At 41.6% G+C, this 25,902-nt stretch overlaps 2 protein-coding genes across 3 annotated transcripts in view; both read right to left on the bottom strand.

Annotated features, from left to right (window-relative positions):
• The window catches only part of LOC111651681 (corticotropin-releasing hormone-binding protein-like), a 76,050-nt gene that overhangs the window by 10,548 nt on the left and 39,600 nt on the right, over positions 1 to 25,902 (bottom strand). The window contains exons 3-4 of the mRNA XM_023401700.2: positions 2,150 to 2,203; positions 1,204 to 1,320 (exon numbers count right to left, since the gene is read on the bottom strand). The gene's annotated coding sequence lies outside the window, so the exon portion shown is untranslated. The remainder of the gene's footprint in view (positions 1 to 1,203; positions 1,321 to 2,149; positions 2,204 to 25,902) is intronic.
• On the bottom strand, positions 9,614 to 16,221 carry LOC111651680 (homeobox protein orthopedia B-like). Of its 2 annotated transcripts, none has more exons than XM_023401697.2 (3): positions 14,400 to 16,221; positions 13,683 to 14,077; positions 9,614 to 11,065 (listed from the first exon to the last, which is right to left on the bottom strand). In XM_023401697.2, the coding sequence occupies exons 1-3, from the start codon at positions 14,473 to 14,475 to the stop codon at positions 10,562 to 10,564; spliced, it is 975 nt and encodes a 324-aa protein (XP_023257465.1). In that variant the 5' UTR covers positions 14,476 to 16,221; the 3' UTR covers positions 9,614 to 10,561. The 2 variants fall into 2 exon arrangements, with proteins under 2 accessions (XP_023257465.1, XP_023257466.1); XM_023401698.2 differs by having other exon boundaries at positions 14,439 to 16,221.

The raw sequence follows: 25,902 nt of genomic DNA, 5'->3' as shown, positions 1-25,902 counted from the left end.
GAACCTATTAGCCGAAGTCCCGCTGCTAAAGTGTGTTTTGCTAATGTGAATGACAGCAGAGGGAAAGGAAAATGTTAGCAAAATGCTAGATGGTGTGTGTATGTGTGTGCTACAAGTGCTTGTTCCCTGGCAGTTTCTCACAAATGCTACCATGTGTGCGATGTGGCGCTGTGATACATACTGTAATTGTTTAAATCCAATTTATTAAATGAATCGATAGATTTTAATTAACAAGTAACTCCACAGTCTCATTATATTGCTTTAAACGCTGAGCAGATATATCAATTCATATTATGATGGTCTATTCACAGAGTTCATCTTCTGATCTAATATAATATAATCCTATCCAATCCCATTTCCCCTATTATCTCCCATAAACCCTCACCCTTCCATTGAAAACCCTGAATGAATGAACATCTTGTCCTGATAAACTTCCTGTGCAAATGTGTCACATTGCAGAAATCAGGATTTAAAAAAAAAAAAATGCAACAGTGGCAAGATAAAATCAACGATTACATGAAGAAAACATGACAGCATACAACAAAAGTATCCCACTAACATGTGACCTAAAAACACAGACTGACAACCACATACAAATTGAGTTAGCTATTACAATCAGTGAATTGTGTTTGTGTTTGTGTCGCTGCTCTGATGCTGTGTGAAGATGTAACATGAAACTCAGATATGTTTTAAATTAAATGAATTAAGAAAGCTCCCTGTCTTTATAACTAAAATAAATCCTAGTGGAAGTGTCAGCTGCCTCAGTCTCAACAAGACAAAAGACTACAGCACCATCTGGTGGCAAATGTAGGAACATTTTCTTAAAAACGCAGCCAATTCTTCTCATCAGAATTTCCTTAAAGACCAAAGCAGTTCAGAAAATCTTAAGGAGTGTAATTTTGGAGTGCCCTCTGTGTCTGGGATGACTGCCTCAGCTGGCCACCTGTCCATGTGGTCAAAGTCAAATCACAATGATTGTTGACTCCACACATTAGCGTCTTAACCCTGCCTTGTATCCCAGCATGCAGCCTCCCTCTGCACACCTGCTCCCTGTCAAAGATAGCACATATAGCTAAGTATTTTTGCTTTATTGTTCATTGTGTGTTGACTCCCTTATAAACACACACACACACACACACACACACACACACACACACACACACACACACACACACACACACACACAAAGACATACATACACACCTGTGTGTGGATCTGTCTGTCAACGCAGCGGTCCAGCCCAGATCTCCTTACTGCCTGACTGACCCATTCATCTCCTGTGGGGGCCGTAATGAGCCGACCCTCCCCGTTTGGACCGACCTGACAGAGAGAGATTACTTTAAAGCCTGCATGGATTTTCTTGCTTGTCCCCTCCTCCCAATTCCTCTCCCCTGAAAGTGGTTAATTCAAAGTACATTAATGAGGAGCGATGGATAACACACTCTTCTTTTAATTACCTTCCAACCGAGTTCTTCAGGGGAGGTCTGGAGACTCCCATCTGATGCTGGCCTGTTTGTTTGATTTGCTTTTAGTTGTAAAAGTTTTTCATCTGGTACATTTTGTGGTCAGTATAAATTGTAATGAATCATGTATGGGTCCATCATGAAGACACTGTATATTAAGGGAACAAATAACCGGATATGCAAAATAAACTTTCATAAAATCGTCTTGGTTTGACTTATTCTCTCACTTATTCTCTGTAAGTGTGTGCAAGGTTGTTTACTGTAGATCACACACTTTCCTGTATTATCCAATCACTGACAAGGTCACTGGACAAACTTTGATTCTATTCATCTTTAAGAATATAATGATACTGTTCAAAATGTATGTAGATTATGCTGAAGTATTGTATGTACCTGAAAGAGCCACTGGAACAACTTGTGTTTGGCCTGGTAAAGCAATAAACACATTTACAGGGTGTGCAGTGATGACTGATGGTGCATGCAGATGAAGAGAATAATTCAACATAATAGTATAATTATAGAACGCACTGTGGAATAATTGTTCTCAAGCAGCAAGAGACCTCTTTACCCAAAGAGACACAATCAGACAGACTGACACAATCAGAGAGCAGTGGCCCAAAATCTAAAAGAAAATTGATGCTTCAAAAGTTAAACATCATTTACACATTAAACTTATATTTACATACTCTTTGTTTGACTGATCCAATCAGATTTGTCCAAACTCGATGTCCAAGTTTGACCTGGTGGAAAAATACAAGACAAAGTTGAAATTAGTTGAAATTATAAAGGGACACTATTGATACAGTACATTACACATATACAAGGTATAGTTCTTGTAAGAATACTTGTTCTTTCAAACAAACAATACAAAGCTAACACAGTGATGTGTTTTAGTTAGACGGGGTCAGAGGAAAACAACTGAGAGAGGTTGAACAAACCTTTGGCTCAGTGTATAACAGGGCAGTGACCATCTCCAGACACAGCTAGCAAACAACAGAGCATCAACTCTCTTTGCATTTGGAGGCTCCTGTCTGGTGCATCAATGTCCATGGCTTCCTGAAGCCCCTGTTGGCCAGTATGGAGGATTGTGCCACTCTATTGCAACCAGGTTTTCACGGCCTTAGGCCTTAGGTTTCGGTGCAGGAGAAGCCAGGAGGCCACAGAGGTTGTTGGCATGGTGGGATAAAAACTGTAAAGAATCCAATGGCGTTGTCTTTTGTTGGGCCTCTGTAATCAGAGGCACCACAGAAGACAAGGATAGGACTATTGCAATGGGTTTGTCAGCAGTGACATTTTTTAGACCAATTTCTTCCTCTTTTAGAAAAAATGACAAATTATACGAATCTAAATCAACTCAATATTGGCTGTAAATCTATCCCAGTGTGTATGTTAGATTACCTTCAATGCCAGCAAGCTGCTTCCTTTAATTCAATCCTGACTGACCTTATATCCACTTTGGATAGATAAACTGTATGTTGTTCCCTAAACATAGTGTTTGAAGTTCCCTGGCTGAAGTTCCCTCAAACTCTGAAACATGTCTGCTCAGGTGGGTGGGCCTTTGACACACAGTAAATGTGTTCCTTCATCATTCAGCCTCCACTGTGGTCTGGTCAGTCTTTTCCAGCCTAATAAACATTGATTAGTCCACATAATCAATGCACTCAATGACAATGATTCAGTGCACTGCATAAATGTATCGACTGCAATCAGCTATAAACAGCAGCCCTCTTTTTCATGCATTTTCTACGTTTTATTAGCAATGTTTTGATAGAACAATAATTGTACAACTCTCTGTAGCATCAACAGACATATTTCATTAAGTGATACCGAGATGAGATAAAATCTATTGACCATCTGTCTAAATTCTTAAGAAATAAATAAATAATTGTATGAATGAATAAAGAACATTTTTGCACTGTGATCCTCTCAACGGCTGCCAGAAGGTGGCAATGTTTAGCTGCCGTCGGCTTTAAAGCGCTGACAGCTCTTGGTTGGTGTCTTGTCATGAAGTGTTGCACAATGAATTGTGTTTTCTGTATTTTAGCAGAGGTGCATGAACTGAATAAACAAGAAATGTGACCAGAATTTTGTTTTTAAATTTCAGTTAGAATCTGGCAATTCAAATCAGGAAATGAAGAAGATCAACTGTTGGATACTATATCAACAGAACCATATAGTAATACAAAACTAGCTTGGCCACCTGCATTCAGATTCAGCATGTAAAAGGACATCTAACCTGCCTGTCTGGGTGAGGAGAGTTTTTGGGGAATACCATAACACGCCTATCTGCTCATAGAGTTTCAACTGCTACATCTAAGGTCCAAACGAGAGACGTGTGTTAGATCATCTTTCACTAAACAGTTGCATACATGGAAAAAAGTGCAGAAGGAAAACCCCAACGTGAAGCATGTAACTTTTCTATCCCAGGTTTCCGTGGCCATGCATGACCAGGTCATGTAATGAATGTTGATAAAGTAGAAAAGCCGGTTTAATCAGGACGGATCACTGTGCAGAGGTGGAGAATGTCAGAGAGAGCAGGCACAGCTGCTTAGTGAGAAATCCAATATTGACTGTCGGGATAAATGTCCTGCATATTCTCTCATCTGTCCCAGGGGCCGTGGTATTATGCCTCTCACGTTAGCACTCCTAATTGGATTAAAAATGGCTTGTTATTGGGAGAAAAATGACTGAGAAAACTATCATGATTATTGCCTCTCAACAATGTTGGCTCCCAGAGCTGAAGTGGTGAAGTAATTGTCATGGCTTTGGAAAATGTCAAAATCGGGCGATGGAGTCTCTTTTGAAACAAACAGCTGCTTTGATTGATTAGTGTTTTAAGATCAAACCATTGGGAGACAATGCAGTCACAGTCAGTGCCTCATTCACTGTTATTCTGGTACTATGAAGTAAGAAATGTCACATCAAAGTCCAGCAGCCATGGTATTTATTTGCAACTCTCTTGTTTTATACTTTTCAAATTGTTGTATAATCAACTACACTTTGTGTGTGTATGTGTGTGTGTATGTGTGTGTGTGTGTGTATTTGTGTGTCAGTTTGTAGGTAGACATGTACTGTATGCATGCACGCGTGGCTGTGAACGCATGCGTGAACAGAAATGAAACAGACAAATCCATCAGACGTCCAATGGGTTTTGGTTTGTATACCACCAGGAGCACCCATTAACAGAAAATAAATGCTTGACGCCATAAAGCTGACAGTGTCTCATTCATACTGACACTCTGGCTAAATTACACATAAAAGCACTGATAACATCATCATTAAATATTGATTTTAAGGATGGTTGAAACGAAAACACATCCACACATGGCCGTGCAGATGAGGGAATTTGGATGAGAGTCAAAGCGGATCGAGCAGAGTGGTTGAAAAAACCCCCAGAAAAGGCAGCTACAGTGGCATCTCGTGAGAAAAAAAAAAAGATGGACAGAATATAAGCAGAGGACGAAAAGGAGAGAGTAAGAAAGGGGGAGAGAGGGTGAAAAGTAGAGAGAGGTAAAGGGTTGGGGGGGGTTAGAAAGAGATTTAAGGCTGAGGCTCAGAGCAGATGTTAGTGTTGATGATGATGGATGCAGGTTGTTGAGATGCAGAGTTGTTATCATGAGAGGCACTCGCAGCCTCCTCACAGCACACACTTTCCCCCCAGATGTCAATGTGTGTGTGTGTGTGTGTGTGTGTGTGTGTGTGTGTCACAGCAGTGGAGGGGGAGATGATGAAATGAGCAAGCCACGGGCCAAAATTAGGTAAACATACACACAAAAGAATTCCTTTATCAATGTTGGTTTTTTATAAAGTTGTAGATGAAAATTCTTTTCGTAGATGAACCACATGTAATCCCAACAATAAGGAGAAGCTATGAGATGCAACAAAGGAGAGTTTGGAGACTGATTAGCACAGATGAAGCTAATGAACAACTGCCTTTTACACTCTTAGGCGGAAAACACAGTGAAAAGCAACTTCCTCTAAAGGCCTTAATTGGATTAATTTGAAGATTTTTCTCCTTTATCTGACACAGGAGAGAAGTCGCATTCTCTTGCATAAAACCATATGTCACTGGGTTACCACACACATCCTTACAATAATCCAAATTCACCAAAAAAAAGCAAACAAAAAACCCACACACACCGGCTGCACACGCACACATACATAGGCAGCAGGTGGTGTGTGTGTGTATGTTGAGCGGTAACCTGCTCTACACTCTAACCAGATAAAAGGTGCAGGACAGAAACATGTCGGTAATTGATTGCTAATTAGTTCTTTTGTTGTCGTCCATTGTGTCCTGACAGAGCTTTGCCCTGGGCTGTCTATTCACACACACACAGACAGACGGACACACACACACACACACACACACACACACGCACACACACACGCACACGCACACACACACACACACACACACCCTCCGGCTTCGCAGCAAGGAAATAAGCATAGCTAGCCCACAAGGAGACAGACAGATGTAACCCCAGCAGGCCTCTGCTATCGAACTCTTCAATGCAGATACAAAAGACTTGACAGTGTAAACTGTGTTTTTTATTCACCTCACAAGCATTCTCAGACAGAAAAGCACACATGCAAGCCTCATTTCCTTTAACCAACCCCCCACCTCCTGAAAAATCATCCAGCTGCAGTGCCGCCCCCCCCCAACTGCATCCTGTTTTACAGTATGAGCTGCAGCAGACTATACCTATGTGCCATTTCCACTGAGTCGCCATGCCCACATCTCTCTCTCCCTCTCTCATCAGTGCATGAGAAATTACCTAATGAGGAATGGGTCGCACATTTCCACAAACTCATTAACCCGCGAGCGAGTGAGACTAATTGCAGCGTTTGGGTAATGTGATTTCACATCTGTTACTGCAGCCCAGGACACAGTAGTCAGCACAGGGCTGGATCTAGTGGGCTGAGCCATGCATAGAGCTAGATTTACCAGAACAACACACTCAGGCTGACACTGCTGCAGCTCCAGCCTGGATGGGTGGAGCAGCCAGTCAGTTTTGGCTGTGTTTAGAACATTTGATCAACTGTTGTCATGAAATATCTTGTAATTACATTGCTCCTGCAGGGTGGGTGGGCCGCTTACATTCATTCTGAAAAAAATATTGACTCCTACTTGGCCAGAGCTGGGATGTGTGATGTAGGGGTGAATATATAAGACAAATAAACAATGACCTCGAATCAGATTTCAAAAAGGCATTAAATTAAAAGAAAAAGTGGCTTTATTTTTGCCTTTTCTCTCTGTTTGTCAATTTATTCTGAAATGTAATGTCAGACTCAGAGGGGTGGCCAACTCTTTTCCACAAATAACATTAATTTACATCCCTAATTCACACTGATATTGGTTTATATTGTAATTTTCAATGAGTGTAAACAACTGATAACTTAGCATTCACTGTGCACTGACTATAAATGTACGCATGAAAAGTATATTTTCAATTATCTTGAGGTTTACCCTCCCTGGTGAGTTACTTATGCTTTCTTCCACTCTGTATAATAATAGTGTGGCCTGGCCATTGTATCAATCTGTAAATGTAATCACAGTGTGATCCCTTGTTATGCTGCCGTATGGCACACTCTTAAACAGCTTGAAAAATTATGTTTAAAAAAATTGTTTCTTACTGTATGTTAGAAAACTTCAGGCTATTTCATTCAGGCTAATTGAGTATAACAGAAACATAGGGTTTGACACACACACACACACAAACACACACAAATGTGAAAGCACAGGGAGGAATAAATGAATTTTTCAGGGTCTTGACTTGGGTTGGTATTTTCAATAATTCAGTAAATTACTGCAAACAAATTTGTGTTAATAGAAAAGGTGGGAACCAACTGTTTAATACGGGAAAAGTAATATACTTTTGTTAATTATGATTAATCCTTTGTTTAACCCCCCTGCATTGTTACCGAAACTCCAATTATAAGTTTACAGGCAGTGGGACTGCTTATGGTAATGCCATATCTCATCAATTACCATCCCGTGACCGTAAATTGGCCTCAGCGCTGACAACGAGATGAGGTTAACACGCTGATTAATTTGAGCTGCTGTGATTTCAGGCTCAAGTTGACACTTATAATCTTTGACACAGACAGAGAGGTCTGCTCACTTTCATAATGGAAAAATTTTATTTACTTCTTTCGGAAGCTGCGTCTGAGTTTATAGACATTAGCCTACATTTCACATCAGGATAATTTGAAATGGAAGCAACGCAAACAAGGTGAGTTTTTTTCTTATTACAGAGCTGATGGGCAAGTAATGATGAATTTCAAATAAATGTCAAATGATCAAAAGGTGTAAAAGCTAAACTGCTTAATACTGTTTATCTGTATTTTTTGTCTGTTATGACATGCATGTAATGTAGTAAACACCTATACAAGCTGTGCGTAATAATAAATCAGAAATAATGAAAACACGCCGGTTTACCAACTGCATGGCAGTGTGTCAGTTAATATTCATAAACAGAGGATTGTGTTTGTCCATGGCTATACACACACACACACACACACACACACACACACACACACACACACACACACACACACACACACACACCTGATATTCATACAATATTTCATGTTTTGGATGCTGTTGCCAGTTCAGTTGCCAACACTACACTAACTGTGCAGTTATACACATGCAGGTGTATGTTGATCTTTTGAAAGGTTGTGTGAAATTGCAAAAGATGAGCAAAATATCAATCAAATAAATAAATTATAAGATGAAACGCCAAGATCAACATCTTATAATTTATTTATTTGATTGATATCTTGCTCATCACTTTGTTAGGGCTCCTAAGCTCCCTCCATGAGCAGCTGTTTGTGCTGCATTTAATAAAACGTGAAAAAAACATGAATACTTTATTGGTAATGCAGTGCTCTATGTTGTAGGTCTACATAACACCTAGTACACTGGCCTAGAGTTTATTGTTGTATTTTAATTTTCTGAAAAAAAAATGACTCAGAATAAAGTCTGTCTGTGTGTGGGTTTGTATTTATCCCAGTATTTTCTGTGGGCCTACATTTACAGAAGCACTACACTACACTGGTATGAGCCTGCAGATAACACAGTGGTCTCTGAATACCACAGGAACTTCAGTAGGTTCAGTTTCAAAAGACACATCATTTATTTCTTCAATTAGAATTTCGTGAATAATAATGTGAAAGCTGCACACTGACTCAGCTCTGCTCCAACTCTGACTTAAACCTGAAGATCATTACTGTAAACCAGACTTAATGAAAGCACACTTTGGCTACTTGGGCTATATATATGTACAAATTGCTATTTGGCAACCACCCAAGAGCAAAATGGTACTGTATCTGTTTCTAATGCAGTGTGAACAGGAGTAGCCTGCAGATGCTGGTGACCCAGATACAGGCTGATAGGCATGTATGTAATTATTGGATTATTGATCCTGTGGCTAAATTCTGGTGGAATTCCACTTGCCTTAATATTTCTGTAACATTCCTGTGGGAACTCGGTGGTGTTTTCATTTCGTTTTCATCTCCTCTGGCATTTCTATCCCAAACCCCAATTGGATATTATATTACAGTTTAGTTTTGCTAAAACTAATCGATTATGTCATTTCTATTTCGCGAGTTAGAGTGATAGCAGCCAACTTTAGCCTAAAAAAATGCAAGCTATAGAAACTATAGGCTGGTATATACTGTTGACATAGACACACACACAGCCCTGTGTTTCCTCCTGTTTAGTTACAGTCCAGTCTGCTCAGTGGGATGACCGTCATGGTTGAAAGCAATGACCGTCACATCACAGCACTGACATCTTTACCGCTGCTGTCTGCCACCATGGGACCAGTCACCCTTCATAAACCCTTAACCCTGTCACCTCAAACACTGAAAAAAAAACAAAACGAAAAAAAAAAGAAAAAAAAACTCAATAGGTCACCGAGCAAAGACCACAAACAAAAAGAAGTTTGTGCAACAAAATATCTTTCAATACAGCTGCCAAGCCTATAAACAAAACTTGTCAAATGTGTCGTCATACCTCCACTGTTTTTCACAAATGATGATCCGAATAAATCCCCACACAGCAAGTTATTAAAGAAGATTACAATGCATTTTTCAAACGAAAAATAATTAGATTATCTGTTCGACTCTAATGGAGACATGAATCATTCTTGTTTTGACATTCTTGAAAATTACTTTTATTTGTTCGTCATTTTAAATTGGTACAAACCCGTCAATGTGGTGCATTTCGATGTAAGATCAAACATTTAAGAAATGTGTTAAGTAATAGCACATACAATAAGTTAAAACATGTCACAAAAAAGACCAGCGGGTACATAGCAAGAATGTTTTATCTACACAAAACATCCTAAAACATAGTAGGCCTACTGAAAAGATCATTGTATATATTTTCTTCTTTTGTCCTCTTTAGATTTATGCTCCCGTCTCATGCAGACGAGACCGAGGTCGCCTCAAAAGTACGTGTTTCAATCTGAGTGGGAACCATTTTCTCCTGAAATTATCCAAGCGTTTAAATCCACATGCACAGTGCAAGCCTGAGACGCAGTTCAATAGGCCCACCTACTGTATGGTGTGTGTGTTTGTTTGTGTGTGTGTGTGTGCGCGCGCGCGTGTGTGTGTGAGTGGTAGGCTGTTACCAAAATTTATACCCCATCTTATAAATAACCTTTTGACATAACACAACTTCACCTGAACACAATAACATGTGTGCGTAAAGACACACTCAATGAAAACGTAAATACGACGATTGTTTGGCTCTCAGTAATTAGGGCCTATAATCTAGAGATCATTACAATAGTATTTATCATCAGTAGTTGATAAAATCCTTTTGAATTAACAAGATAAATAACCCCAGACCCAAGTTATTTTTTCTTCCATTTGTCCATCAGTGTTGTCCTTTTCTTTTTGTCATTATGTCTAGATGAAGTCACACACAGTCTCCACATTTCAGACATGTCAGGCCTGATTAGCTCGCTCGTTCTCTCGTGTTGCTCTAAATAGCGGGGGAAAAAACAGAAAAAGAGCCGCAGGGTGGGGCTGGGAGAGGGAGTTAGGAAGAGAGGGGTGCGGTGAGGGAGGTTGTTTTTGAAAAGTCACTAAGTGAAACTCATGGACACTGTGTGCTCCAGCGCTTTGCGCCGCAGTGACGCGATGCTTGTCCCTCTCCACATGTCACTGTCCGGGGAACTACACAGCTGCGGGGAGCCCGATACGTTCGTTGGGCCGGAGAGAGAGGCCGACATTCCGGGGAAAGGCGACTGGTAGAGGTGGGACTGCAGACCAGAGCCGTTGGATGACAGGCCGTTGGAGAGACCCATGGAGTTTGGTGGCGGGCCTGGGCCCAGGCTGCACTGTGACAGAGACTGCGCCATGCCCGGCTGACGACCCAGGGCAGGCGGCAGCTGCAGCTGGGAGACCCCCGGCATCCCCGTGGCCCAGCGAGAGTCGTTGGCGTGGAAGGAGCACAGACTGTTCTCCATGGCGGCCGCGGCAGAGAACTGTGGCAGGCCCGGTGTTGGGAGCAGAGTCCCTGGGGCGCGGAAAACATTGGTAGTCTTCTTCCTTTTCTTCCACTTAGCGCGTCTGTTCTGGAACCAAACCTGCGAGCAGAGAGACAGGACCGTGAGTCATCAGAGGGACAGACTGAGGAACATATGTCTGAGGCAGTGTCAGTTTACATTGCACCATAATATGGGCAGCAAGGTGGATGTTGGAAGCATGTCCCTACAGTAGCCTATGTGTGGGAGAAAAACAACCCATTATTACGTTCGATAATGTCACTAAAATCTCGCCACATCTCACACAAACTTTAGGCTATAATAGAACATTTGGGTCAATATAATATTAATACAACTAAAAATTTGCCATTTAAATGCTTATTTTATGCCATAGCAGCAGAGCAACACAAATCCTCTCCAAGCTATGTGGCCTGGTCTGAATCTGACCACTGGTGAGCTGGGACAAACTGAAATAACAGGAAATAAACATAGACCAAACCTTCTTCAATCTCTTATCAGAACACATTGTCTGCACCAGCCGAGTAGACAGACCTTTGATGGGTTTCTGTCTAGCAATCATTGTAATCCATGAGTCGAACTGATCTATAGCATACAGCCTTTATAACATTAAGAAAAGCCTTTCAAAATAAGTTTTTGTTAATACCAACCATTCGTGCTGTCTACGTGTTATCATGTGTTTCTAAGACGCTATAGGTGGAACTAACGCAGCTAAAACGCCAGTCTTAGAAATGTACTTGTAAATAAAACAGAGGGAGCTTTGTATGAAAAGGCAGCAACACAGGGGGGTTTATTACTGGGGTTCCGCAGCAGTGGGCCGAACAATTTATATTTCTAACATCTTATTTACAAACAGATTAATTCAGAATTGCACTAAATATCGCATGGGCTTAAATACAAATGGCCCGCATTAATGTACACAATCTACGTGAAAATAAAAATCCACCCATCCGCACACGCGCGCACTCAGACCCACAAACCCACGTACACGGCTCTGAACGCACGCGCCTCCCTGTTGGGCTTTATAAAGATTTCATCATCTTCGGGCGTGATTAATGCGCGCGCGAGGCCGTGAGTCGATGCCTCCGTATTAAAAGTGAAATCTCGCTCTCATTCCGCTCAGCCATCCGTGAAACGTCGCCCAAACCCATTACACTCTCGCGGGAAAGAAAATGCAATTTCTCATTCCATTAAAAAAGTACAATATATTCTTGAGTCCTATTAAGACGTCGCTGATAGAGCATTTTAAAAGGAGAGGCTGCGGACGCCCACTGAAGGCTGCACCTGCACGGCCTGCACTAATGTTTACCAACAGCCCGCAGAAGCAGACCTGCACTGAGCGGCTGGGATACCGCACTAGATGGAGTAAAGAATTGATTATTAAGGTGACTAATGATTATACTGCTTTTATTGCTTTCAGAGGGATAATTTGCATGAATTTCACATCACTGGTTAATAACCCGTTCACTGTTATAAATAAGGCTGAAACTGGTTGATAATGTGTTTGGTTTGTTAGAGCCTGGTCCTGCAGGCGTCTTCAAAAATAAGCTCTGTGTAGTGTTATATATGTGTTAGCAACTATAAACCGTTTAAAAGTGTTTCGTATGTTCAATTACCCCGAATAAAAAATATTAAATAAGATTGCAAATGTCACCACTATAAACCACACATTCCCATCCTAATCATTTTGTTAAAAAAGGAGGGCTTAATATTTTATTATATCTTTAAATTCTTAAAGATGTACTCTAGAATATTTTGGGCACCCTTTGGCCATCTCAACACCCTATATTTGTAATTGTAATTATCAAAGCTTTAATACCACATATGTAATTTTATGCAGTTACTGCAGGTCCACATTTCAAAATTGGACAAAAAAACAAATGAAAATCAGGCAGCTGCAACTTCCACGCCCCAATTTTAATATTTCAGGGGGTGGGTTGGGGGGTGCAGTCGCCACAGGTGGCGTTGTACAATATTTTCTGAAAATTGTAAAAAGGCTCCTTAATATTTCTGACTTCACGACAACGGATTCCTGCTCGTTATTCGCACCTGAAATTGTTTCAGAACCTTGGACAGAGACTTTGTGTATTAGACGGGGCACGACTTCTTTAAATTCAATATCACTTAGCATCAGGCTAAACCTGAACTAATTATGGGATATTTTAATTATATAATTCAATTCAAATAGGCTTGAGCCCATATATTTTCTAAAGCAATTGTTATAAGAATTTCAGCACACAACGAATCCACCCTTTATTTTTTACACAGTTTTTTCATGTGAGTATAATGAGGCAGTGTATATTTTCTATGTAACCCTAAAAAGATTTTTTAAGCGATTCTATTACTTTAATGACAATCTACACAATTGTGCACTTTAAGTTATAGTTTGAGGGAACTTAGACTGCACCAGTGACGTCAATGCACTGGTGTTAGCTTTGACTTTCTAATCATTTGCACCCAAAACTTAACACCTAATCGCTAGAGACCGATGACAAATAACTGAAAATACATTATAGTAAATGAAAATTTTTTTTAGCACATATTGTCTGACTGCCTTCAAGACATAATTAAAAGATATTTGGACATTTATATCTGAAAAACCGTACAAGACCAAATGTGGACCCACTTGTTCTTGGTCACACACCCTGTCTTATCACGCCAGTGTTTGCATCTTGTAATAGAACATTGCGCGAGTATTTACCTGAACTCTGGACTCAGTGAGGCCGATCCTTAGCGCCAGTTCCTCCCTCATGAAGATGTCAGGGTAGTGGGTTTTGGCGAAGCTGCGCTCCAGCTCGTTGAGCTGCGCCGGGGTGAAGCGCGTTCGGTGCCGCTTCTGTTTCTGCTGGCTGGCGGACTGACCGGAGCTCTGCTGCGGTTGCTGCTGCTGCTTCTCCTGCTCCTTTCCGTTTACCGGCATGCCGGCAGAGTTGGATCCCACAGTGGCTATGTCTTCTCCCGGCAAGAGGGTGGTTCCCTCTACTGAATCTGAACCAGGGGCCATGTCTCCCGGATGCCCCTGGTCTGTCACCCCACCTCCCAGCCGGCACTTGAGAGCCTCTCGGTGTCCGAGTAACTCTGCAGCATCCTTCATCCCTGAGAGGATGAGGAAGAGAGAGGCTTTGAGTAAACACACGGCAAAATCCTAAGGAGCAGCATCTTTAAATGACAGTTGCATGAAATAGCTTGGTTTCTTCTATAAAGCTAGCGGTGGATTAATTTAAAAAACATAACAATAAAGTCAGTAGCTTGCAGCTCGAGTCATAATTTTATACAGTAATTTTTGCTGTCAGATCATTCCTGATAAATTACTGTAAAGAACTGCTTCCAACAAAGATAAACCACTTAGCTTTTAACACAATTAACTACACAGTCTATTTATCACTTTAAAATGTTAAACAAGAAGTTGAAATCTTACACTGGAGTTTAGGGCCGGAGTTTAGTGATGATAACTCACCGAGCCGAGCATCCAGGAGGTCGGCGTGAGAGAGCATCGCGTACCGCTCCAGGGCGAAATGCGCTCCAAAAAAATCCTACAACTTTGGGGCAATTTAAAAAGTATATATCGTCTAAATGAACGAAAATTCGGTTTGTGGTTAAAAAAGGAGGTCCCTTGCATTATAATGTCCTTTAGAGCGACGGGGAGGCGCTTATTAGTTGAAAGAACCCGTGAGCTTCCTCAAATAAGAGCCAATCAGAGCGGGAGCTTGGAAATGTCAGCGACGTGACTCCCCCCTCTTTTTTTTTTTTTTTTCATACACACAAACGCACGCACAGGCACAGATTCAAACGTGCACGAAACACTACAATTCAATCCAATCCTCTGCCATTCCGTCCTCTGATTTATTAGCTTTTCATGCTCAAATTATTCCACGTTAAACATCTTAATGTGTTTGTTTAATCTCATATAGCCTGTGCCATGACAGGACTCCTGTTTGTAGGTAGACATACATGTAAAATACCGGCGGGGAGCTCATGCAGAGGCTTGTTTTACTTTGCTCAAGGAGAGGGGAGCTTACAGTTATTTGAGCCAGAAAATGTATTGCCATTAAATAATTACACAAACCCAAATCTCAATTTTCAAATCACTGGACTGTGTCAAATAGGCTGTTTACAAACATTGACCCTACTTCAGAGCGGGAGGATTGATCTCCCAAATTAATGAAAAAAGCCTACACATTAAAACACATTTCAAGCTGATTACACTATTTTATTTTCTATTTTTTTTTAGAAGAAAGGCAGGGTGAGTGTATTCTGTACAGTGTGGACTTTAGTCATAAAAGAGGAAAAAAAAACTATTGGAGATGAGAAGCCTTACAACACCAGGCCTCATTTCAGCCCCACTTCCCTCCCGTCCTTGGATCACAAACAAAACGAATATCGCTCCCATTCCCCCATGGCAGGTGATTTGTGGAAACAAATGGAGGAAATAAATAAATAAACGAGTACAGATGGATTTAAGCTCTGTTAGTGATCGGCCGCTTTAACTCCCATCGACTTTTCATCAGCCCAGGGGCAATTAAAGGTATTTAGGCCTGTTTGGTTCAAACAAAATCAGACGTGGTAGACCCTAAACGATTGTGCCCCTTTAGCAGTGGTCCATAAGTAGGTCTATTATACAATTAACAGGACAGTCATTGATCTGCGCGCTACTCTTACTTCTCCAGACAGTGCTGGTTAGAGAGGGCTTTTGGCAGATGTCAGGGTGAGCCTGGTGAATAGACCTCCGCCTGGGACTAAATAGGTTTCTTTGCATCCGCACAAAGGAGGCGTCCGAGCGAGGACTCCTCTCTCTCCTCCTGCACCACATGGAGGCAGCTCATCTTTTATGCTCCTCAGCCGCAATCTGCCGGGGCGCAGGGAAGTAGCCTATATGTGGCACAGCGTGAAAACTTAAGGAAATGGTCTGGTGCATGGTCCACTGAGATGAGGAAAGCTGTGACCAGCTCCCGACGGTTCAGGATAAGCAATCATCATCATCATCAGCAGCAGCAGCAGCAGCAGCAGCAGCAGCAGCAGCAGAGCCTCAATTCGTTTGATTCAGAAGTGTAGACAAGGAGAGAGCAGAGGGACTGTCTGTGCTGGGAGTTGGGAGGCCAGCCCTGCGTTTGAGAAGGGCTTGAGGCAGGAGAGACGGTTTGTACGCTCTGGAAGTTGTTTGATTTCCAACTAGTGGAAGCATGAGGACAACTGATGTTACATAAAAAAAATTAAAAAAAAATTAAATGAACTCAGCCCATGGAGGTCATAGCTAATTTTCAAAATTGCAGAAATAAATGTATTAATAATATGATACTCTTATATAAATTACGAGTTAAGCAAATGTAACAATAAAATATATTAAATCAAATTATATATATTTTAAAGCCATTTTTCAAGTTATTATCTGGGAATAATTTGATAAAAAAATTCTAACAATTGAAAAGTACGTGCCTACTACCACTAGTAAAAATAATGCAATTATTAGTCTATTATCATTATTATTATTAGCCTATTAAATGTTTTACTTATTCATTTTATTTTATTTATTGGCAAAAAATCATGTCGTGTAACTTGTATTTTTTATTTTTTTCCGTTTTTTAGAAAAATAAATAGACAATAATGAATATTTAATGAACAGCAACAACAGTAGGTCTAATAATAATAATAATAATAATAATGACTTTTTTTTTAAAATATTGGTATGTTTAAAGCATAAAGATTAATTCGGAATTTATGTGGACGCTCTGTTTACATAAAATTGTAAGAATTAAAGGTTGTAGTTATTTTAGCCTAGCATAAGTACTGATACAGTGGTTTGTTGCAGTGGAAACATGGAGCCGGGTAGCAGATATCCCCTCAGCTGTCCGATCCTCAGGCTGTAACTTATTGCTGTAATAAGAGGAACCCACATGAAATGGGTCTATGTCTCACTCAGCTTCCCTAACTGGACCACATCAATCTTCCCCAGTAAAAACACACTCACATACAATCCTCCCGGGTTAATGCGGCGCATCTGAGTGCGGAACGGCTGTTTACACGCGAGGAGACACTTTTAATGGAAGCGCACCAAAAACAAATGCAATTTTGTAGAGCAATTTCAAAGATCAAGAATTCCGTGTCCACCCTCTCCGCGCTTTTTTAGCAATCAAACTGCGTTAAATCCATTGCTCATATGGGCCTTTGCGGAATAGGTTAGAATAATACAAGTAACAAAAGGCAGATGCAGGGATGAGATCCTTTACACCACAACCAAATTGTACCATGGACCAGTAGGCGAACTGGTTGTTTCTTACGTTCAGGCCTATTGCCTCGCCTCGTAGGCATCTGCATTCACTCAGTTATAGAAATCTAAAAAGGAAAATCGATTTTTCATCTGCAGAAACGGCTCTCTAACAAATCACACTGTAGTTTTGTGCAGGTGATTTGATGACAGTCGGATGAGGAGTAAGGAGCCGACCAATAAGTGCGTTGCAATCCGAGCCCGAGAGATGCAGAGAGAGGCGAGAGTGGAGAGCCGCAGACAGGCAAACCCATTAGAGGCTTCCCTCTTCGGCCACCCAGCCTGGCTGCACCACCCCGCGCATCTCATGCCCCAATTAGGCCCGCTGCCCTCCGCCTGGTCTCCGTTACTGCGTGATCTGGTGCACGGAGCGGTAATCACGGCTTCAAATAAAATAATCAGCAAAGAAGAGCGATTTCCTTAATGAGGAAGAAGAGGCGTGTGTCACGGAGAAGGTGGTGTGGTGGCGGCGTGAGTGCGTGCGTGCGTGCTTGGAGATGTGTGTGTGCGAGTGTGTGTGTGTGTGTGTGTGTGTGTGTGTGTGTGTGGTAGCTGCGGGGTTATTAAAACAGCAATGAAAGTCACAAAGGTGTCATTAACACAATGGTGTTCTGTCTCAACAGCTTTAAAAGTGTCTCATTATTTGTGCTGTTAAAAGTTGACCCCAGAAACACCCAGTGTGAGCAGCCACCTCATGCCAGTCAAAATGAAGCATAAAAGGTGGAGTGTTTCAACATGTTTATTGGGCCAATATCCCCAAGGAACAGTACATTCATGAATACACAGCATCACTTTCCCAAGTGCGGTGGACTTCTGCAGCTGATGGACACCTACTCTGGCATGAACTGTACGTTCACCACCACCTCACAGACACTCAACCTCTCAACTTAACCAGAACAATCCTGGTTTTCTTAAATCCATCAAGTGGAAATTTTGATTGGAAAAACCTGTCAAATTGTGTCTTCAGTATTACTGCCCATCTGTAGGTAAATGTAAAAAGGCCAAGTGTTTAATAAAACTGTTCCATGTTTGTGATGATTTGATTAATAGCTCGCTCTCCACAAAGAGACCATAAATATTGACTATTCAGCTAAAATACTCCTGCTCGACCAAGACAATTTAACATCTGATTAGTCGCCTAATTGACTAAAAGGTGGCAGCACTAAACATCACACACAATCATTCAAAGTCCCAACAACATAAGGCCAGTGGACCTGCTGATTCTAGTACCTTAGAATGACAAGGGTCAACGTGCATGTAGAGTCAGGATATATACACAAATCATGGACGTTATCATGCATCATCCACTAAAACTCAAAGGAGCTGGACCTTTCAAAACCCCCAAATGTAGTTAATTCAAATAATTTCTAGACCGACACAATTCTGCGCTTCTCCATTAAAATCACTAAAATGCTGAAAAATGGGGGAAAAAAAGAAAGAAAAGAAAATCTTCAAATGGATGGTGATCAATTTGAAATCAAAGCCATTTTCCTCCCTTTCTCAAAACGGACATTTTGGAAATACAAGAGTTTAAGGCCACCGGCAAAACAAATCTTCTCTGAAATCTGTGTTGACAGTTTATTGGCTGAGAGTATCTACTGAGGTTTGCAGCACAATTCTGATAAAAGCTTGATTTCTCTGGATCATGAGCCTCTATGTTTTCATTAGATCTCACTGCTGGCAGCACTGTAAAGCAGCAGTTTGCTTGAATGTGCTTTTTCCTCTGCGTTAATTTAATTTCTAGGCATAAATACTCTCAATTTTTTAATTAATCATATCTTAACTTAATCAGATTTAAAACAGAAGCTAAATATTCAACTTGCAGGGTTAGAGTATTAAGCATAGCCTGTAATCTATTGTATTTACAGCCTGACCTCAGTCAATTAAGTTTCTCCAGCTGTCTGCAGATCTAATTCCTTCTCCTCCCAGACACCTTGACTTTCCCTCCAGTTCTGCTCCAGCTATTAGAATATGTTCTTTCTTAAGTCCGGTCATTAGTTAGGTCCATTACTGTGGTTCCATCATTAGGAAGCTGTAATGCATCATTGAAGGTAATGAGTGCCTTACATTACAGGTGCCAGCGAGACTTAGACACACTGTAGCGAGACCCTTTCCTACACTGATGCCTGAAATATCTCCGCTTTCTACACGTTTTAACACTGAAAACTGTCAGAGTAAGGCTCAACAAAGGCTAGCCAATGAACAGGTGTAACATTTAAAGTGTTAGGAAAGCTTTTATTTACATAACGATTGCAGAAATGCTTTTGTGGGACGGAAGATGATTAAGTAAAACATCACAGTTTATGATTTAATAGTTGCAGATGGTGAGAGCAACTTGTGGTTATTTTTGTGGCAGACAAGTGCGTACAGTATACACACACACACACACACACACACACATATACATACGTACCGCCTTACACACACTTGTGCTCCTAAAATACCAGATAAAGGGGAGGACTTGGGTCACTAGTGTCTCTGAGTAGCTTGAAATTAGAAACATGTGCTGGTAATTATCAGCCTGCAGCAAAGCCACATCATGCAATTTAATGCCTCAGCAAATTAAAGAATAAATGGGATCAGTCTCTTTGACCTTGCTCACTCTGACTTGCCGAACTTGATCTACCTGATACTTCAGTGAGTGTGGCGCTCACTCACTCTCTGGGAGGACTTATATAGGCGCGCGCGCGCACACGCGCGCACACACACACTAAAAATGAGCTCTGGCTGATTGTGTGATGATGGGAAGGATGTGGAAGCAATGCAGTAAAACCTATAAAATAAAACGAGAAAGCACACGCACACGCGCACACACACTTGTTGTATTTCTCTGTTGTCGCCGCCCATCACAACCTCGCAGCTTCCTTGTGTTTTCAGTGCGTTACTCACCCAGCCAGTTCAGCTCGTCTCTCACTTCACAAATCCCACACTTTCCCATCCATCCATTCTCTTTATCATCCTCTGCTCGTCTCCTCCCTCTCTCTCTCTCTCTCCCTCTCTGCCTCTCTCTCTCCTCCCTCCTTTCAACCCACCCCCGCCACATTTCTGCTGCTTCTCTGCTAAACACGGCGCACTACCCCTCCCAAGATTAATTGATCATCAATTTAGCTCTAATTTGGACCAAGTCAGCTGGTAAATGGGGCAGTTTTCCCTGATTGTTAGTGAAATGTGTGCAAGTACATTGATAAATTTTGATTATTTATCAATTACAACCAAATGAACTAAATCTATTGAATAAATTCTAGCCTGATTGCCATAATAGAGTTTGAAAATATGGCTATTGATAATGATTCCGGCTAATAGTCTTTTCCGGCCGTGGTTGCCGGCTTGTCGGAATGACAACACAAAACTCATTTTTCACAGAATCAGCTGAGTGAGTGCAAGGCCGATCTTTCATTAATCAGTCACATTACGGAGCTGATACGCCGTAATACGCGCCGCTTTCCTCAGAAAGACTCAAACACTTTGTCATATTTTATGTCAATTACCAGTCATTTCGTTGTGTTCCATCAAGACATCTTGTAATAGTTAACATATGCTAAGGTAAAGCTCCCCCGTCCCGCCCTCCGGGAGCTCCACTGGCGGATGATGCCGTCGTTGTGTTTGCAGGAGACAGGGGGCTGATGATGAAATGGGCCCTGCTCTTAATTTCTTATTTTCCTGAGCTGAGGCGCTTATGGGAAGGGTGGAGCAGGGGCTTTTTAAATGGACCTGCCACCGTGTTTTCCCAAAGTTAATGGAAAAGCAGCTTGCTGGAAAATAGGAGAGGGAAAAATTGGAATTAGGTTCAGAGGCTTTCACACACAATAACAAGGGATAACTATGAGCTACGGGCCTGTTTCCTCGCTGACATACAAATTAGTGCCGTCATTTTCTCACAGCCTCGCGCCATCAACTTAAAGTGATCTTTTAGTTTTTTATTTATTTATAATTTTATCAGGAAGGTGTTGGGACACGACTGTATGGCGTGAGAGCTATTAAAAATAAACCAGATGCTCCGTGTACTGTTCAGTGAATCAAACCAATTCGATCTTAAACGCGTCTTACATTTGCCCTCTCCAGGCTGACCGCTGGGAGAAAGGAATGGGGGGTGAAATAACTGCGATATCAGCCTTCCTTTTTAATCAACGATATGAGCCCCTCTGCACCAATCATGGCTGCTGGAAGCAACTTAATGATCAGCATTTAGACTGGGCAGGTAAACCGCCGCGCTATGGAGCCAACACAGGGGCCAACTGCAGGTGAATTAACCCAGTCCAGATCTAATATGCTGGTGTCAACTCTGGTTAGTGCGTGGCTAACTGTGGCCTGTATTGGCAGTGGCATAGCATCCAACATTGTCTCCCTCATATGCCAGCAGGCAGCTATCTATAATCGATGGCCACTTTTAATTGGACAGGCTGTCTGTTAGTGGACGCCGAAGGTTGTGCAGGGGGAGCAGCACTGTATTTACCACATGGTTATTGTGGATAAATAGGTTGGGGACGTTGGAGCTTTTCTCTATAAAAAGCCAATCAAGGCTTCTGCTGTTGCATGACAGTCAATTATATTTGGGAATTTCACATAGTGACCCATAACAATTTATGAGGATCCCAGTCATAAAGTCTGTAATAAGCAGGAAATGCCATTGAATGAAATATTAATATGTCAATCAATCAAAATCAATGCAATGAGGTAGATTTTGTTTAAATGCACTTTAAATATTTTTAAATGACCCATAGGCACTGAATAGCCTGCATTTGTCGCTGTGCTCTCAACACACTTTATCATTGATTAAATATTGCAAAGACAATGACATTATATTAACAATTCAACAGTTTACCATCTTACAGACTATATCATTGTTTCCAGTTGTTTCCAATGCTAAAAAAATAAAGAAACTTTTGTATGTCATTTAAGTCTAATTGAACTGAATTGGCCTATTATATCCAAACACAACTAACTCATCTAAAAAAAATATGGTGGATTGGTATTTAAGATATGGAATCAATAAGGTAAGACAGAAATATCTCCACTAATGCAGTCAGTAAATGAAATCAGCCGCTATTAGCCTCATTTCTATCCAGGCAAGGAGGTCAGAGAAGAGGAGAAATGTGAATTAATTTTCTCTAAGCCGGAACGACCTACTGATGCTGGGTTGAAAGGCTTTTCATTCCATATCCACATACTATTCATTATTTCCAAAATGAACTCCGCAGAGGTATAGGCCGCACTGCCTTGACTAATAGGCCTAAGTGACTTTTCCTTTATTTCGCCACTTGAGGTGCGAGAGCCTGGGCGCGATTAAGAAATAACACTGTGGGTGCGCAAGTTTAAAACTGCGCTACGTGTTATTTGGAGCATAGCCAAGGTAACAGGTGATGAACACTGACTTAACTGTTCTTTCTCATCTCCCCCTCACGATTGATGATTGTTACACCCCAATGCCAAGCCTCTGCTCTGTTTTTTCCTTGTAGTATTATTATCATTATTAGGCTACTATCTTTTAAAGCAGCGGATTGCAAGCGCTGTGAGTAGGCTGGAAGCAGGAGACAGAGGGCCACCGGTGGACATGCTGCTTTTGGCGCAGCCTCTAATTGATATTGAGCGAGCTGCTGGTGAGGAGCGCACAGGGCCACTGCTGGCTAATCTATGCTTTAATCAGTGTGTGTAATGAGAGTGGCGGCACGCTCGGAGAGAAAAGAGACTTACAAGCAACGTCTGTCGGGGTCCGGAGGAAAATATTGGGTCTAATTGTCGCGATTAAAGAAAACTAGAAGACACTGGGCTTGTGTGTGTGTGTGTGTGTGTGTGTGTGTGTGTGTGTCTTTAAAGCAGGAGAATTGTGTGAGGGACTCCGGTTTCCTTCAGTAGGCTACCACCTGAGCTAAGCCCTGTCCAAGGTGCTGAAGTTCACTCAGGTATCTCAAACATGGGCCCATGACCCGGCGCTGTCCATGGTGCTGAAGTTCACGAAGGTAACTCAAAAATGGGCTTATGTAAATTGTATGTATTTGCATCTTTTTCAAATCTAAATTCTCAAAATCACAGCGGCCATATACCTCCCAAGAACCTGATCACAATTCTGGTGAGGTAAGCTCATTAGTGAACGAGGCTGCTATTGTAACGGAACAATCCGTACCGAGGGGAGGATGAGAGGCAGGAGGAAGGCAGGCCGCAGGCTGAATAGCAAGCGGAACATTAGTAGAGGTGTGTGTGGGAACACTGTCAGGCAATTAACAGGGCATTAGAGATGACGCACACACACGCACTCCCCACATACATGCACACACGTAGCCATGCATGCACACACATACACATTGTTCTGCGCATCACGTGACCTCGACACCGACATATGCACAAGCGGAGCTTCAGTTGTCGCGTGCACACACTTGTGAGTGGTCCGAACAAATTGAAACTGCAATGCAAATATACCAGTCCTGTAATAAATCCAACATTGGTGAAACCGGTAATTCCTAATTGCTGTTGACATATGGTGTCACAGGTGTTGATTTAACTGGTAATTTGTGTTGTTGTATTGGATTGCATTATGTAAGTATGTAATGATTTTGCTCATCCATAGATTACATTTTAACATACAACACAGAAAGAATCTTTAAAACGCTATAATAACTGGACATTTTAAAAAGATGAAGTCAGTCTGTGTTGCTTGCATGCCATCTTACAGGTGTTCCTATTTTTCTGGTCACTCAGCCTGAGGGAGAGTGAAACAAAACAGCGCATGGCAGCCGAACGCCATTTTACACCCAGTGTCTCAGCAAAGCTGTCTGACAGTTTGCCTGCAGCAGAGATTAGCCTCATCTATCCGGTGTCAGTGGCGGTCGTGTCCAGAAAATCACAGTATAAACGGGTCTGACTGAGGTGTTAGTGTGTGTAGGAGAGAGAGGGAGAGAGGGGGAGAGAGAGAGGGAGGGAAAGAGAGAGAGAGGTCAACTGAATACTCATACAAACAGACTGAAATTGACATTTGACTGCGGTGCTGTGGGAATGTTCGGGGAGGGGAGGGGTGGAGGGATGAACTGGGTTTCCATGTGACAGAAACAGAGCACATCACCTCAGTCTGGGTCCACTCCCCGTCCCCGGTACTAACACTTTGTCCTTTCATCAATCACACCTGTACACCACCTGCATGGATTTAGTGTGTGAACAATGCACACACTCACCACACACACAGCCTTTCAGTCTTTTTTTGTATAAAAAACGCAGTTGATGTGTAAGCATAACCTTTAGCTATTTCAAAGAGATTATTGTGACACAACTGAGGAGGGACCCCCCCAACCTCAACAAAATGAGATATCCACCAGTCCACAAAAGTGACAACTTCTAACACAGTGATTGATAGCACAAACTGGAAAGAAATCATGGCACTTTTAAAAGGTGAGGAGACATCTGGAGTCATTGTCTGACAAAGTGATTACACCTGCAACAAAGTGGATCCTGTAAATTTAAGAGATATGACTGATGAAGCCATGGTTGCTGTTGTTATTAGAAATGATACTGTGTTTTTGAAATCCCTTACTCGTCTTATTTAACTGCAATCATTTGCAAGATGAAGTGGCAACTGGGAAAATTTGAAATAAGACCACATCCTGTAAATTTTTATCTGCTACTAATTTAGTAGCAGACATTTTCTTGATTAAACTGCTTTAAACGGTTATTATAATTCATTTTAATAACATAATTCCTAACCTGCAGAAATAAATTATGCATATTTTAAATATTTTGTAGCCTTTTTAGTTTACCTCTTTTATGTATTTATTTAATTTAATTTTTTTGTTTATTTTATATTTGTCCTGAATAAATTGAGAAGCAAACACTGGAGCGTTTTCTCTCTGTGTCTGCGCTCCGTTTTTTCCATTTGGAAAATATCCGGCGGGACGGAGAGATGGAGATATCAGGAGCGATCATATTTATGAGACTTTCTGACAAATAGGCGCAGTTACGCTCCGCCGGCGCACTGCCTGTTTACATAGACCAGCTCCATCTGAGCGCCAGGCGTTTATGGACCGTGTATGTGCGTGTGTATTGACGTCCCTGAGTGTGAAAGTGTGAACGTGTGAGCGTGCGTGCGTGCGTGCGTGTGTATGTGTGTACGTGTGTGTGTGTGTGTTGTCCACAGACGGCCTGATGACCTTGGAGAGGGTCACCCGTGAGGAAGTGATACATCCCGGAGAGACAGAAGACAAACCAGAGCTCTGTGGAGGCAGACACCTCCAGTAAACCTTCCAGCCTGTGAAGCTGCTCAAGTTTTGAAGGTGACTGCGTGACTTCCCCCCCCATGCATCTGGAAATGCCAACGTCCTGTATGCACTCTGCCTCTCCTGGGCTCCCCTGCGCTCTAACTGCCTATTATGGCTCATTGAACGACCCGGAGTTATTTCCTATACAAATAAAGTGCCTTTGAAAGAGATTAGAGAAATATGTATGAATTTCCCCTTAATTTATTTGATCATTCCACATTACAAAGCAGCGTAGTGCTCAAATGTGATAACAAGTTTTCAGTTCCTTTCATTATGTAAGAGAAATTAGACCTCGATAGGATTTCACTGGGGCGCGGTGGTTCCTCGGATGAAATGTAATTTGTGGGGAGAATTTGTTGTATCTGTCACAAATATTCCCAATTAGCTGCGTAATTATTTGAGGGTTTCTGCAATTACGG

The sequence above is a fragment of the Seriola lalandi genome, unplaced genomic scaffold, assembly GCF_002814215.2.
Source record: "Seriola lalandi dorsalis isolate HSWRI2012SDOR001 ecotype SW California unplaced genomic scaffold, Sedor1 jcf7180002053713, whole genome shotgun sequence".
Classification (NCBI taxonomy): Eukaryota; Metazoa; Chordata; class Actinopteri; order Carangiformes; family Carangidae; genus Seriola; species Seriola lalandi.
This window is presented reverse-complemented; position numbering and strand designations above follow the sequence as displayed.

Excerpts from the sequence above, each read along its gene's own strand:
- LOC111651680 (XM_023401697.2), bottom strand. The coding sequence starts at position 14,475 with ATGCTCTCTCACGCCGACCTCCTGGATGCTCGGCTCGGTGAGTTATCA. Across the intron at positions 14,078-14,399 it reads CTCCGGCCCTAAACTCCAGT|GGATGAAGGATGCTGCAGAG; the intron begins GTAAGATTTCAA and ends TCATCCTCTCAG. Across the intron at positions 11,066-13,682 it reads TCACTGAGTCCAGAGTTCAG|GTTTGGTTCCAGAACAGACG; the intron begins GTAAATACTCGC and ends CTCTGCTCGCAG.